Source organism: Haematobia irritans, chromosome 2 (genome assembly GCF_050003625.1).
Source record: "Haematobia irritans isolate KBUSLIRL chromosome 2, ASM5000362v1, whole genome shotgun sequence".
NCBI lineage: Eukaryota > Metazoa > Arthropoda > Insecta > Diptera > Muscidae > Haematobia > Haematobia irritans.
The window spans coordinates 184,573,269-184,590,651 of NC_134398.1; the positions used below are offsets into that span (position 1 = coordinate 184,573,269).

Below are 17,383 nucleotides of genomic sequence, written 5' to 3' on the forward strand. Positions count from 1 at the left end.
TGTAGCTCTTACATAAGAATATTGCTCGATTTTTACAAATTTGTATTTATTACACACACTAATTTAACGATTTTCTCTTTTTTAAAAATGGGCTCAATATTAGTGACATACTAACTCCGTAGGTGCAATATCAACACAGTCAGTGTTGCTAGAAGTAGGGGAAATTCCCTATATGTAGGGTTTTTCTAATAATAAGCGTCTTGTAGGGACATAGGGCCACAATGTAGGGCATTTTCACTCAACAAATTTGTAATAATTTTTATATTTTGGTGGCTCTAGACGATGAAAGGCTTGATCTTTAACAATGTGTGGTAATCTTTATTCCTGTAGAAAATTTTGTCAAAATTGTATTTCTATAGACATTTTTTTTCAAAATATTATTTCTATAAAAAATTTTCTCAAAATTTTATTTCTGTGGAAATTTTTTCTCAAAATTTTATTTCTATAGAATTTATTGTCAAAATTTCATTTCTATAGAAAAATTTCTCACAAAAATTTGTTTATAGAAACTTTTTCCAAAATTTTATTTTTATAGAGATTTAACAAAAAAGATTACTAATTTGGGTAGAATTCTACCAACTGTGGCAACCGTGGTGGTAATACAAATTTATATTCTAAGTTATATACGTTGCATATTCATGTTTTAAGATAATAAAGTACTTAGAACCATTTTTGTTTTGTAACGAAAAATATAGTAGGGAAAATTGTTTGGGAATGTATGGGAAAGTAGGGAACTTTTTTGTCCTTGTAGGGTAAACCGTACTAATTCTGTAACGGTGGTTTAGGGTATGATATAGTCGGCCCCGCCCGACTTTCTACTTTACTTACTTGTTTTTTATCAAATTTGCCTGAAATTAGAAATCTAGAGGTGTTCGAAGACCATAAAGAGATGTGTCGAAAATGGTGAGTCTCGGTCCATGTTTTGATATAGCCCCCATATAGACCAATCTCCCGATTTTACTTCTTGGGCTTCTAGAAACGATATTTTTTTGTTTGAGTTTTCGAGGAATCATAAACATCTCTTGCAAGTGTGCAAGAAAATGATGAAATAACGCCTTGATTTGAAATCTAAAATCTGTAGATTTTCATTCTAATTAGTTAAATGATTACTAGAAGTAAAATCTGGAAATTTTGCATTAAGTTTCAGGCAATTTTCATGATCAGTGCGCTTTCTATACCCTCAATAAGTGAAATCTATATGGAGGCATTACCAAATGGACCGAAATGCCAGTATATTTGCAATTTGTGGCAAATCGGATAAAAACTACAATTTCTAGAAACCCTAGGAGTTAAATCGGGAGTTCGGTGTAATGGGGGCTATACCAAAACATGGAAGGATACGCACAGTATTCAGCACATTTAATTGTAGTTCTAGAATCTAGACCCCAAATCCGTGGCCCGGTTTATAAGGGGGCTATATCAAAAACTGTACCGACACTCAATATATTCGGCACACCTCTTTATGGTCCTAGAATACCTCTAGATTTCCAGTTTCAGGCAAATTGACATCGCGATTATTGAAGACTGTAGCGTGATTACAACAGACAGACGGACATGCTATTATCGTCTTAGAATTTCTCCCTGATCAAGAATATATATATATATATATATATATATATATATATATATATATATATATATATATATATATATATATATATATATATATATATATATATATATATATATATATATATATATATATATATATATATATATATATATATATATATATATATATATATATATATATATATATTTATTTATTTATATATATATATGTATATATATATATATATATATATATATATATATATATATATATATATATATATATATATATATATATATATATATATATATATATATATATATATATATATATATATATATATATATATATATATATATACTTTATATAGTCGGAAATCGATATTTCGATGTGTTACAAACGGAATGACAAACTTGTTATACCCCCGTCACCATTCTATGGTGGTTGGTATAAAAATGGTTCTTCTAAATCCTGATTCTGATCTAGTCTTCATAGGTAAAAAATTTACTTTTATCTTCGGGAAGCGCACTGGTTGAACTGATCTTCTTGGGGAAATATCTGTCATCAAACCCCCTGAAATTTTGAAAGGAATTTATTATGTTTGATTCATGGTGGTGGGTATTTAAGATTCGGCCCGTCCGAACATACTGCTGTATATACTTGTTAAAGTATCGCAGTTAGACTTACATGTAGCTCTTACATAAATGTATTTCCCAAGTTTCACAAAATTTGGATTTTTGGATTTTTAGTGGCTCTGTACTATCTCTTTAGGTGCAGAATCAACTATAGCTGCATATATCAGATATTTCTGTTCAAATTGCGATAAAACTCCCACAAAAATGTACCCCCTAATTTTCTTAAATGTGTTTATCTCACAATCTCAATGGTACCCCAAAAATCCTTACTATTTACTAATTCAGTAGGTGTGGTTTATGGTATGATATAGTCGACCCCACCCGACTTTCTACTTTACTCACTTTTTTAGAAATAAAATCAAAATCAAAGAACATTAGGGATTCTGTGGGCTTTCGTCCACGGTGTTTTAACATGAGCGCATGTGGGTTTCTGATGACCCCTGTTTAGGTGCCCCAAAAATCGACTTTCAAGGAGATTCTTTTGAAATCAGAGCTCTTCCAAAATGATTTTTTATTTTATTAATTATGGTTTGCGTATGCTTATCGGCCCACTCTAATAAGTTATTTTGATTTATTTGCAGACCAATGAAATCAGTTCCATGTATTATGAATCCAAATGGGAATGTATTATTGAAAGATCTTCAGATACTCGAGATAACATCAACACCATGAAGATGATCATCATGGCCATGGCAACCAATGGGAAACCCATTTATATATCGGGTTTGAATTTTTTCCCCATATCATTATCATCATCAGTAACGGTGAGATGAAATATTCGTAATATTAAAATATTATTGATATTCCTTTTTTTGTTCAATTATTTCGTTTTTTGTAACAATCGTAGGTGCTGCAAGGGGCATTTTCATATTTTACTTGTTTGATATCGCTGCGCTACATATGAATCATGCACTGAGAAAGATATAAGAAAATTCCATTCTATTAAAGATTACGCAACAAAAATTTCGGAACACGCAATTTACACAATATTAAGGACAAATTTCTTTAAAATAATGAAATTTTAATTAAAAGAAAGTTCATAATGTATGCTTCAAAAAAATTATTACCCACAACTAATTGACCGATTTCCTATTTTTTTTAATAATGGACTCAATATTAGTGACATACTAACTCTTTATGTGCAAAATAAACTATAGACATTTCTGCTCAGATTGTGACAAGACTCCCATAAACATGTCCCCCCTTTATGTTCTTAATTATGGAAATCTCCAAGACCTATAGCAATGATAACCCAAAACCTATACCAATGACACCCCACAAATGCTTAGGTTTACTAATTCAGTAGGGGTGGTTTAGGGTATGATATAGTCGACCCCGCCCGACTTTCTATTACATTTTTTATTAAATTTAATGTATTTGAGCTAAGGCTAAATTTCCTTAAATATAAAGAACATAATTTTTGATTTACAAAAATCATTCATAAATTAAGTGAAATATTGAATTTTTCGTTTTCAGATAAAAACGCTTCAAATACAGGCTTTGACTCATTTTGAGGATCTTATATCTTGGGGTTAAAGTTTTTTTTTTTTTTTTGAATTAAGAAACAATTTTTTACTTTGAAGTATCTGTTGGAAGTTGGATTTTAAACATGACATCTGCTTATGCACCCTCCACCATGGATTGCGCAGAAACTCTACTAAAGACTGTCATCCACAATCGTATTACTTGGGTTGTGATAATACTTGCCGATGGCAAGGTATTTTAAAACTCCTTAACATCGTCTTCTAAATTGGAATTTAATCCATACGGGGTATATATTAGGTAAAAAAAGGCAGATTAAAAACCTATATAATTCAGTTCTTGAACGGTATGAATTTTTGCGCGGTAAAAGAGAGGCCGAAATATGGGGTTCGATTTATAGATAGGGGCTATACGCAATTATGAACCTATATGTCTAATTTTTGTGTGATTAGTACCAAATTGTAGCAAGATCAAATGAAATTTGCCTATCTACCCAAAAAAAAAGAAAACTCTCATTCAATTACGATATTAATTGATTCAATTAATTTTTTAATTGAAATGTCTTCAATCACAGAAATGATAGTATCAATTAAAACAGTCAATTCAAAATTTAATGATACGATTAATTTTTTGATTGATTTTTTTTTTTCAAGTAAAACATTTGTTGAATCAATTAAATTTTTAATTGAATATTTTTTAAAACTCAATTAAGACTTTATTTGGAAAAAATTTCGTGAATTTTTTTTCTGAGCAGGAAGAAGTATAACCTGAGGATCGATTTATCTGGGAGCTATATATAACTATGGACCGATATGGACCAATTTTGTGTTATATATATATGTAAGCGACCATATACTAACACAACGTACCAAATTTCAGTCGAATCGGATGAAATTTGCGCCTACAAGAAATTTGCTCTTCCAAGAGGATCTCGAGGTCAAATCTGGGGATTGGTTTATATGGGGCCTATATATAATTATAGACCGATATGGATAAATTCTTGCATACTTAACATACATAACATAAAAAAATTTCAACCGGATGGGATGAAATTTGCTCCTCCAAGAGGCACAAAAATCCAAATCTGGGGATCGGTTTATATGGGGGCTATATATACTTATGGACCGATATGGACCAAATTTTGCATGACTGTTAGAGACCATATACAAGTATAACGTACAAAATTTTAACCGAATCAGACGAAATTTGACCCTCCAAGAGGATCCGCAAGCAAAATTCGGGGATCGGTTTATATGGGGGCTATATATAATAATGGACCGATATGGACCAATTTTGGCGTGTTAGAGGTCATATACTAACATCACGTACCAAATTTCAACCAGATCTGATAAAATTTGTTCCTCCTAGAGCCTCCGCAAGCCAAATCTGGGGGTCGGTTTATATGTGGGCTATATATAATTATAGACCGATATGGATAAATTTTTGCATGGTTGTTAGTGGCCATATACTTACATAATATAGAAAGTTTCAACCGGATGGGATGAAATTTGCTCCTCCAAGAGGCACCAAAATCCAAATCTGGGGATCGGTTTATTTGGGGGCTATATATACTTATGGACCGATATGAACCAAATTGTTTATATTGGTTAAATACCATAGACTAGTATAACGTACAAAATTTTAACCGAATCGGACGAAATTTGCTCCTCCAAGAGGATCCGCAAGCAAAATCCGGCGATCGGTTGATATGGGGGTTATAAATAATTATGGACCGATATGCACTAATTTTTGCATAGATGTTAAAGGTCATATACTAGCATCACGTAGCAAATTTCAACCAGATCTGATAAAATTTGTTCCTCCTAGAGCCTCCGGAAGCCAAATCTGGGGTCGGTTTATATGGGGGCTATACGTAAACGTGGTCCTATATGGTCCATTTGCAATACCATCCGACCTACATCAATAACAACTACTTGTGCCAATTTTCAAGTCGATAGATTGTTCCGTTCGGAAGTTACTGTGATTTCCACAGACGAACGGAAAGCCGGACAGACGGACATATGGACGGACGGACATAGCTAGATCGACTCAGAATTTCACTACGACCCAGAATATATAGGATAGGTTACGTTAGGTTAGGTGGCAGCCCGATGTATCAGTATCAGGCTGACTTAGACTATTCAGTCCATTGTGATACCATATTGGTGAACTCCTTTTATCACTCAATGGCAAGGGACCGCCTTTTTATAGCCGAGTCCGAACGGCGTTCCTGAATCAGTGACAGGGAAGAGATTATAGATTCGATATGTTATGCTAATTTATTGCGTGGAAATGCCATATTAGGCCAGAATCTCCCTTTTCCGAAAATTTCAAATAGATTTGTTCAGGAAAAAACTATATGTACAGTGTGACCAAATTCTAAAAAAACAAGTGAGGAAAGTCTAAAGTCGGGCGGGGCCGACTATATTATACCCTGCACCACTCTGTAGATCTAAATTTTCGATACCATATCACATCCGTCAAATGTGTTGGGGGGGCTCTATATAAAGGTTTGTCCCAAATACATACATTTAAATATCACGCGATCTGGACAGAATTTGATAGACTTCTACAAAATCTATAGACTCAAAATTTAAGTCGGCTAATGCACTAGGGTGGAACACAATGTTAGTAAAAAAAATATGGGAAACATTAAAATCTGAAGCAATTTTAAGGAAACATCGCAAAAGTTTATTTATGATTTATCGCTCAATATTTATGTAATAGAAGTTTAGGAAAATTAGAGTCATTTTTACAGCTTTTCGACTAAGCAGTGGCGATTTTACAAGGGAAATGTTGGTATTTTGACCATTTTTGTCGAAATCAGAAAAACATATATATGGGAGCTATATCTAAATCTGAACCGATTTCAACCAAATTTGGCACGCATAGCCACAATGCTAATTCTACTCCCTGTGCAAAATTTCGACTAAATCGGAGTTAAAAATTGGCCTCTGTGGTCATATGAGTGTAAATCGGGCGAAAGCTATATATGGGAGATATATCAAAATATGAACCGATTTCAACCAAATTTGGCACGCATAGCTGCAATGCTAATTGTACTCTCTGTGCAAAATTTCAACTAAATCGGAGTTAAAAAATGGTCTCTGTGGTCATATGAGTGTAAATCGGGCGAAAGCTATATACGGGAGATATATCTAAATTTGAACCGATTTCAACCAAATTTGGCACGCATAGCTGCAATGCTAATTCTACTCCCTGTGCAAAATTTCAACTAAATCGGAGCAAAAAATTGGCCTCTGTGGTCATATGAGTGTAAATCGGGCGAAAGCTATATATGGGAACTATATCTAAATCTGAACCGATTTCAACCAAATGTGGCACGCATAGCTACAATGCTAATTCTACTCCCTGTGCAAAATTTCAACTAAATCGGAGCAAAAAATTGGCCTCTGTGGTCATATGAGTGTAAATCGGGCGAACGATATATATGGGAGCTATATCTAAATCTGAACCGATTTCAATAAAATTTGGCACACTAGACTACACTACTAATTGAACTCCTAGTGCAAAATTTCAACCAAATTGGGGTAATACTCAGGCTTCTAGGGCCGTATAAGTGCATATCGGGCGAAAGATATATATGGGAGCTATATCTAAATCTGAACCGATTTCTTCCAAAATCAATAGGGTTCTATTTTGACCCACAACACATACTTGTGCCGAATTTGAAGTCGATTGGGCGTAAATTACTACCTAATCCCTTGGTTACAAAAATGTGTTCACGGACAGACGGACAGACGGACATGGCTATATCGACTCAGAAGCCCACCCTAAGCATTTTTGTCAAAGACACCATGTGTCTATCTCGTCTCCTTCTGGGTGTTGCAAACATATGCACTAACTTATAATACCCTGTTCCACAGTGTGGCGCAGAGTATAAAAAAAAAACAATTGACCCAATGTATGTATCCCTTTCAATATTTATTGCGACAAATAATGAAATAACTTTACATAATTTCCAAAGCTCTCTATTTATCGCAAAGATATTAGACAAGTAAAATAGGAACCGGCACCTTGGAGAATCTACAATTAAATCAAAACCAAAATTATGACCATAAATATTTCTAGGAATAACGCCAATATACTCACAGTGACTGCTGTGTTCAATGAAACATTAAAAAAATTCAATCCACTTATATTTATAGGTTTTCTATTGATCGATATGGCCAAGGCGATAAGTTTCATCAAACGGGTGTTAGCTTTAGTATCCGACGACTGTTCTACAATGGCCTCCCAATTTGATTCATAGTACATGGAACTAATTGCATCAGTCTAGGGCAAAAATTGTTCAGATAAGCAACAAATATCTTAAAATGAAGGTTAGGTCATACACACTTACACTTACTATGATGGAAGTTCCAATTTGACCAAAACATATGATCTCTTGAGTTTTACCAGCTACCCAGAATACAAAGGGTATACTACCAATGGGATTCTAAAAGAAAATTTTTAATTTGAAGCTTCTTCTTAAATGTTCATTCAAACACAAACTGCCTCCATTAATTGCATCATCCAATTAAAAATTTCAAATCATTGGATCACAATGATTTCTATAATTTGTTATTGATTTTTTGATAAAAAATAAATTGAATAAATCATTTTTTTAATTTTTTTAGTTATTAAAAGTAAAACTGGTATTGAAAAAAATAATGGTGATTGTTTTTCTGTGTAGGACAAAAACATCTTTTCATAAATACAGAAAAATATAAACACTTCGGTGTCCGAAGATAAATTTAACGTTTCTACATGGTTGCCACTCGAGCCAATAGTAATTTCTATAGACAATTTTGTCACAATTTTATTTCTATAGAAAATTTTGAAAACTTTTATTTCTATAGAAAATTTTTAAAAAATTATGTTTCTATAGAAAATTTTGTCATAATTTTATTTCTATAGAAAATTTTTGAAAAATTTTATTTTTATAGAAAATTTTTGAAAAATGTTATTTGTATAGAAAATGTTGTAAAAATTTTATTTTAATAGAAAATGTTTTCAAAATTTTATTTCTATAGAAAATTTTGTCAAAAATGTATTTCTATAGAAAATTTTGTGAAAATTTTATTTTTATAGAACATTTTGTTTCTATAGAAAATTTTGTCAAAATTTTATTTTTATAGAACATTTTGTCAAAATTTTATTTCTATAGAAAATGTTATCAAAATTTTATTTCTATAGAAATTTTTGTCAAAATTTTATTTCTATAGAAAATTTTGTCAAAATTTTATTTCTATAGAAAATTTTGTCAAAATTTAATTTCTATAGAAAATTTTTGAAAAATTTTATTTTTATAGAAATCGTTGTCAACATTTTATTTGAAAATTTTGTCAAAATTGTATTTCTATTTATAGAAAATTTTGTCAAAGTTTTATTTCTATAGAAATTTTTTGAAAAATGTTATTTCTGGACAAATTTTGTGAAAAAATTTATTTCTATAGAAAATTTTTGAAAAATTTTATTTCTATAGAAAGTTTTTGAAAATGTTTGTTTCTATAGAAAATTTTATCAAAATTGTATTTCTATAGAAAATGTTGTCAAAATCAAATTTTAATAGAAAATTATTGAAAAATCTTATTTCTATAGAAAAGTTTTGAAAAATTTCATTTCTATAGAAAATTTTTGAAAAATTATATTTTTATAGAAAATTTTGTCAAAATTTTATTTTTATAGAAAATTTTTGAAAAATTTTATTTTTATAGAAAATTTTTGAAAAATTTTATTTTTATAGAAAATTTTTGAAAAATTTTATTTTTATAGAAAATTTTTGAAAAATTAATTTCTATAGAAAATTTTGTAAAAATTTTATTTCTATAAAAATCGTTGTCAACATTTTATTTGAAAATTTTGTCAAAATTTTATTTCTATACAAAACTTTGTCAAAATTTTATTTCTATAAAAAATTGTTAAAATATTTCATATCTATAGAAAATTTTTGACAAATTTTATTTCTATAGAAAGTTTCGTCAAAATTTTATTTATATAGAAAATTTAAGCAAAGTTTTATTTCTATTGAAAATTTAAAAAAAAAATCTATAGAAATTGTTGTTAAAAATTTATTTTAATAGAAATTGTTGTCAAAATTTTATTGATATAGAACATTTTTGAAAAATTTTATTTCTATATAAAATTTTTGAAAAATTTTATTTCTATAGAAAATTTTTGAAAAATTTTATTTCTATAGAAAATTTTATCAAATATTTATTTCTACAGAAAATTTTGCCAAAATTTTATTTCTATAGAAAATGTTGTCAAAATTTTAGTTCTATTAAATTATTAGAGTAGAGGAAACTTTCCTCCATCCTATGATGATAGGTATTAAAAATTGTTTATTTTTATTACAAAATTTATAAAAATCAAATGCAAAATAAATTCAATTAATTTAATCAAAAACTTAAATTTTAATATTTTTAAATTTGTGATTGAAAATTATTTTTATAGAAAATTTTGTCAAAATTTTATTTCTACAGAAAATTTTGCAAAAATTTTATTTCTATAGAAATCGTTGTCAACATTTTATTTGAAAATCTTGTCAAAATTTTATTTCTATAGAAAATTTTGTCAAAATTTTATTTCTATTGAAAATTTTGCCAAAAAAAATTTTAAAAAATTTTATTTCTATAGAAAATGTTTGAAATATTTTATTTCTATAGAAAATTTTGTCGAAATTTTATTTCTGTAGAATATTTTTGCAAAATTTTGTCAAATTTTTATTTCTACAGAAAATTTTGCCAAAATTGTATTGCTATAGAAATCGTTGTCAACATTTTATTTGAAAATTTTGTCAAAATTTTATTTCTATTGAAAATTTTGCCAAAATTTTATTTCTATAGAAAATTTTTTAAAAATTTCATTTCTATAGAAAATGTTTGACAAATATTATTTCTGTAGAAAGTTTGGTCAAAATTTTATTTATATAGAAAATTTTAGCAAAGTTTCTATTGAAAATTTTAGCAAAATTTTATTTCTATAAAAATTGTTGTTAAAAATTTATTTTAATAGAAATTTTGGTCAAAATTTTATTCCTATAGAAATTTTTTGAAAATTTGTATTTCTATAGAAAATTTTGTCATTATTTTATTTCTATAGAAAATTTTTGAAAAATTTTATTTCTATAGAAAATGTTTGAAATATTTTATTTCTATAGAAAATTTTGTCGTAGAATATTTTTGCAAAATTTTGTCAAATTTTTATTTCTACAGAACATTTTGCCAAAATTGTATTGCTATAGAAATCGTTGTCAACATTTTATTTGAAAATTTTGTCAAAATTTTATTTCTATAGAATATTTTATCAAAATTTATTTCTATGGAAAATTTTTGAAAAACTTTTTTTCTATAGAAAATTTTTGACAAATTTTATTTCTATAAAAATTTTTGTCAAAATTTTATTTATATAGAAAATTTTTGAAAAATTTTATTTCTATAGAAAATTTTTGAAAAATTTTATTTCTATAGAAAATTTTGCCAAAATTTTACTTCAATAGAAAATTTTAAAATTAAATTTAATTAAATTTAAAATTAAAATTTTGGCAAAATTTTATTTCAATAGAAAATTTTTGAAAAACATTTTTTCTATAGAAAATTTTGTCAAAATTTTATTTCTATAGAAAATTTTGTCAAAATTTTATTTCTATAGAAAATTTTGTCAAAATTTTATTTCTATAGAAAATTTTGTCAAAATTTTATTTCTATAGAAAATTTTGTCAAAATTTTATTTCTATTAAATTTTATTTCTATTAAATCATCATAGGATGGAGGAAACTTTCCTCCATCCTATGATGATAGGTATTAAAAATTATTTATTTTTATTACAAAATTTATAAAAATCAAATGCAAAATAAATTTAATTAATTTAATTAAAAAACCTAAATTTTAATATTTTTAAATTTGTGATTGAAAATAATCAAATAAGAAATAAATTAATTTTATTAAAATAATTATTCAAACCAAAAATAAATCAAGTGTTTCAATCAAATTGTCTTTCGACTTTCTGAAATCATTATCCCCTTTCCCGGTACTTACAGTGTACACTTTGAAAAGTAGAGCACATAACGATGCTGCCTGAAAAGATAATACTACGAATATGGTAAAGGAAAATTGTTCTTGAATCTCATGGGCGAATTTATTAAGACGAGCATTCTCCTTTAATGTTTGTACTAAAAGTTTTGAAAATCGCAAGACTGCAACAGATCCATCCATTGAAGTATTTAAAATTTGTTGTGTTTTTTCATTCATATTATCTCTCATCATTTGATAGCGGCCATTTAAATTAAAGACAAACATTGCAAAGCTATATGATTCACCAACAATTGTTCCGGCCACGGCTAAACCAACCAAAATATTGCTCAACAATAGTGGTATATAAATATATAATGGTTGGACATCAAACGACGGAATCATTTTATATAAAAGTTGACGGCTACCAGTAGCTAAGTAGTAACCACCCGTCACAATGAAAGCTGACAGAGTACACAAATAGAAAATCAGAAAACATTGTATGGGATAGGAATTTCGTAGATTATCTTTATAAATATCAGGTCTCTCACATCTGAAAACAAAAACAGAAAAAGGATAAATAAAAGTCATAGTTACAATCTTTCGATTGTAGACAATGTAGTCAAAATTCAAAGTCGATATTTTAATCAGTAAGATATGAAGAACAAATATATACGGTCAGACACAATCTTTAATGCAGTCGCCCGCCTAAGTTATGTTAAACATTTAATTTTCGACACACCAATTTGTGGCCACTTTGGATTTCCAATTTTGGGTAAAACGAATGCAACATATAGATGCTCAAGAGAATAAATCAGGGCCGGTTTACCTGGACCCATCTTCGAACTTGATCTGCTATCAGTACCAATATTTTAGAATGATAAATCAATTATTGAAGGGTGTAGCGCGATTATAACAGACAGACATATAGACGGACTTCCTTTGACAAGAGACAACTTCAAAAATTTTTTAAGATGTGGTTTACACGTCTCAATTTTGCTGGTTTTATTTCTAAGTACCACAAAGTGGTTTCTCACATGTCGAGAAAAGTCGAAACGGCGGTGAGAACAAGATCTTTATCGGCGAGCATAACTCATTGATAAAACCATGTTTAGCATCATTTGTATCACAATGGAGATCTTGTGAGGGGTCAGAACGGGGATGTCTTCCTCTCATGACTATTCTGCTATTGAGTTATTTTTTCAGGGATCGTAGATGCGCATCAAAAATCAGCACATACGAGTAATTTTATGAAATTTGGGATTGACAATTAGGCTTGTTTTAATCGTTTGACTACCGATATCCTATGAGGAGGAAATTTGAAAAGGACATCGGCGTGCAGGCATCTTCAATCCCTTCTATGCTGGCTACCCACGTTTCTTATAACTTCCACCAAGTTATATATGTGTACACTGGACGGACAATAACATAGAAACGGACAGATCACGCCGCGAGAGCATCAGCAATTTCTTCGTTACTTATAACTTCTTTGATTTATTTAAAGTTCTCTGGTTTACCTATGCGAACAACACAGTTGCAATATGCCGCCGGCGACCACGGTTGCCACTTGAGCCAAAAATAATCTACGAAAATTTGGAGAAAGTTTTACCAAAACACTACCAAACACAAAAATATTACTTTGGAAAATTTTATTTCCCTAGAAAATTTTATGTCTATAGAAAGTTTTGTCAAAATTTTATTTCTATAGAAAGTTTTGTCAAAATTGTATTTCTATAGAAAATTTTGTCAACATTTTATTTCTATAGAAAATTTGTCAAAATTTTATTTCTATACAAAATTTTGTCAAAATTTTATTTCTATACAAAATTTTGTCAAAATTTTATTTCTATAGAAAATTTTGTCAAAATTTTATTTCTATAGAAAATTTTGTCGAAATTTTATTTCTGTAGAATATTTTTGCAAAATTTTGTCAAATTTTTATTTCTACAGAAAATTTTGCCAAAATTGTATTGCTATAGAAATCGTTGTCAACATTTTATTTGAAAAAATTTATTTCTATAGAATATTTTATCAAAATTTATTTCTATAGAAAATTTTTGAAAAACTTTTTTTCTATAGAAAATTTTTGACAAATTTTATTTCTATAGAAAATTTTTAAAAAACTTTATTTCTATAGAAAATTTTTGACAAATTTTATTTCTATAAAAATTTTTGTCAAAATTTTATTTCTATAGAAAATTTTTGAAAAATTTTATTTCTATAGAAAATTTTGCCAAAATTTTACTTCTATAGAAAATTTTGCCAAAATTTTATTTCAATAGAAAATTTTGTCAAAATTTTATTTCTATAGAAAATTTTGTCATTTTATTTCTATAGAAAATTTTGTCATTTTATTTCTATAGAAAATTTTGTCAACCTTTTATTTCTATAGAAAATTTTGTCAAAATTTTATTTCTATTAAATTTTATTTCTATTAAATCATCATAGGATGGAGGAAACTTTCCTCCATCCTATGATGATAGGTATTAAAAATTATTTATTTTTATTACAAAATTTATAAAAATCAAATGCAAAATAAATTAAATTAATTTAATTAAAAAACTTAAATTTTAATATTTTTAAATTAGTGATTGCAAATAATCAAATAAGAAATAAATTAATTTTATTAAAAGAATTATTCAAACCAAAAATAAATCAAGTGTTTCAATCAAATTGTCTTTCGACTTTCTGAAAGAAAATCATTATCCCCTTTCCCGGTACTTACAGTGTACACTTTGAAAAGTAGAGCACATAACGATGCTGCCTGAAAAGATAATACTACGAATATGGTAAAGGAAAATTGTTCTTGAATCTCATGGGCGAATTTATTAAGACGAGCATTCTCCTTTAATGTTTGTACTAAAAGTTTTGAAAATCGCAAGACTGCAACAGATCCATCCGTTGAGGTATTTAAAATTTGTTGTGTTTTTTCATTCATATTATCTCTCATCATTTGATAGCGGCCATTTAAATTAAAGACAAACATTGCAAAGCTATATGATTCACCAACAATTGTTCCGGCCACGGCTAAACCAACCAAAATATTGCTCAACAATAGTGGTATATAAATATATAATGGTTGGACATCAAACGACGGAATCATTTTATATAAAAGTTGACGGCTACCAGTAGCTAAGTAGTAACCACCCGTCACAATGAAAGCTGACAGAGTACACAAATAGAAAATCAGAAAACATTGTATGGGATAGGAATTTCGTAGATTATCTTTATAAATATCAGGTCTCTCACATCTGAAAACAAAAGCGGAAAAATAGCATAAATAAAAGTCATAAATACAATCTTTCCATTGTAGATAATGTAGTCAAAATTCAAAGTCGATATTTTAATCAGTAAGATATGAAGAACAAATATATACGGTCAGACACAATCTTTAATGCAGTCGCCCGCCTAAGTTATGTTAAACATTTAATTTTCGACACACCAATTTGTGGCCCCTTTGGAGTTCCAATTTTAGGTAAAATGAATGCAACATATAGATGCTCAGTACTAAAATTTTAGAATGATGAATCAATTATTGAAGGGTGTCGCGTGATTATAACAGACAGACATATAGACGGACTTCCTTTGACAAGAGACAACTTCAAAAATTTTTTAAGATGTGGTTTACACGTCTCAATTTTGCTGGTTTTATTTCTAAGTACCACAAAGTGGTTTCTCACATGTCGAGAAAAGTCGAAACAGCGGTGAGAACAAGATCCTTATCGGCGAGCATAACTCATTGATAAAACCATGTTTAGCATCATTTGTATCACAATGGAGATCTTGTGAGGGGTCAGAACGGGGATGTCTTCCTCTCATGACTATTCTGCTATTGAGTTATTTTTTCAGGGATCGTAGATGGGCATCAAAAATTAGCACATACGAGTAATTTTATGAAATTTGGGCTTGTTTTAAACGTTTGACTACCGATATCCTCTGAGGAGGAAATTTGAAAAGGACATCGGCGTGCAGGCATCTTCAATTCCTTCTATGCTGGCTCCCCACGTTTCTTATAACTTCCACCAAGTTATATATGTGTACACTGGACGGACAATAACATAGAAACGGACAGATCACGCCGCGAGAGCATCAGCAATTTCTTCGGAATTATCGAGTTGTTCGTGTCGAGTGCTGGAGGTGCGCATTCGCTCACCCAGTATATACTATGCTGGCCACCCAAGTTACTTATAACTTCTTTGATTTATTTAAAGTTCTCTGGTTTACCTATGCGAACAACACAGTTGCAATATGTCGCCGGCGACTACGGTTGCCACTTGAGCCAAAAATAATCTACGAAAATTTGGAGAAAGTTTTACCAAAACACTACCAAACACAAAAATATTACTTTGAAAAATTTTATTTCCATAGAAAATTTTATTTCTATAGAAAGTTTTGACATAATTTTATTTCTATAGAAAATTTTGTCAAAATTTTATTTCTATAGAAAATTTTGTCAAAATTTTATTTTTATAGAAAATTTTGTCAAAATTTTATTTCTATAGAAAATTTTGTCAAAATTTTATTTCTGTAGAAAATTTTGCCGAAATTTTATTTCTATAGAAAATTTTGTCAAAATTTTATTTCTATAGAAAATTTTGTCAAAATTTTATTTCTTTAGAAAATTTTGTCAACATTTTATTTTTATAGAAAATTTTGTCAAAATTTTATTTCTATAGAAAATTTTGTCAAAATTTTATTTCTATACAAAATTTTGTCAAAATTTTATTTCTATACAAAATTTTGTCAAAACTTTATTTCAATAGCAAATTTTGTCAAAATTTTATTTCTATAGAAAATTTTGTCAACATTTTATTTCTATAGAAAATTTTGTCAAAATTTTATTTCTATAGAAAATTTTGTCAAAATTTTATTTTTATAGAAAATTTTGTCAAAATGTTATTCGATAGAAATTTTGTCAAAATTTTATTTCTATAGAAAAAATTTTCAAAGTTTTATTTCTATAGAAGATTTTACAAAATTTTTCAAAATGTTATTTCTATAGAAAATTTTGTCAAAATTTTATTTTTATAGAAAATTTTGTCAAAATTTTGTTTCTATAGAAAATTTTGTCAAAATTGTATTTTTACAGAAAATTTTGTCAAAATGTTATTTCTATAGAAAATTTTGTCAAAAGTTTATTTTTATAGAAAATTTTGTAAAAATTTTATTTGTATAGAAAATTTTGTCAAAATTTTATTTCTATAGAAAATTTTGTCAAAATTTTATTTTTATAGAAAATTTTGTCAACATTTTATTTCTATAGAAGATTTTGTCAAAATTTTTCAAAATGTTATTTCTATAGAAAATTTTGTCAAAATTTTATTTTTATAGAAAATTTTGTCAAAATTTTGTTTCTATAGAAAATTTTGTCAAAATTGTATTTTTACAAAAAATTTTGTCAAAATTTTATTTCTATAGAAAATTTTGTCAAAAGTTTATTTTTATAGAAAATTTTGTCAAAATTTTATTTGTATAGAAAAGTTTGTCAAATTTTTATTTCTATAAAAAGTTTGTCCACATTTTGATCTATAGAAAATTTTGTCAAAATTTTATTTTTATAGAAATTTTTGTCAAAATTTTGTTTTTATAGAAAATTTTGTCAAAATTGTATTTTTACAGAAAATTTTGTCAAACTGTTATTTCTATAGAAAATTGTGTCAAAATTTTATTTCTATAGAAGATTTTGTCAAAAATTTTCA

The 17,383-nt window shown here is 27.9% G+C and overlaps 2 protein-coding genes across 2 annotated transcripts in view; one reads left to right on the forward strand and one right to left on the reverse strand.

Annotated features, from left to right (window-relative positions):
• The window catches only part of LOC142227624 (odorant receptor 74a-like), a 19,372-nt gene extending 15,649 nt beyond the window's left edge, over positions 1-3,723 (forward strand). The window contains exons 6-7 of the mRNA XM_075298102.1: positions 2,769-2,951; positions 3,664-3,723. Of these exons, the coding sequence (XP_075154217.1) occupies positions 2,769-2,951; positions 3,664-3,723 (243 nt within the window). The remainder of the gene's footprint in view (positions 1-2,768; positions 2,952-3,663) is intronic.
• A 3,911-nt stretch (positions 3,724-7,634) lies between these two features.
• The window catches only part of LOC142227626 (odorant receptor 74a-like), a 41,553-nt gene continuing 31,804 nt past the window's right edge, over positions 7,635-17,383 (reverse strand). The window contains exons 4-6 of the mRNA XM_075298104.1: positions 14,410-14,935; positions 7,783-7,965; positions 7,635-7,716 (exon numbers count right to left, since the gene is read on the reverse strand). Of these exons, the coding sequence (XP_075154219.1) occupies positions 7,666-7,716; positions 7,783-7,965; positions 14,410-14,935 (760 nt within the window). The 3' untranslated portion in view covers positions 7,635-7,665. The remainder of the gene's footprint in view (positions 7,717-7,782; positions 7,966-14,409; positions 14,936-17,383) is intronic.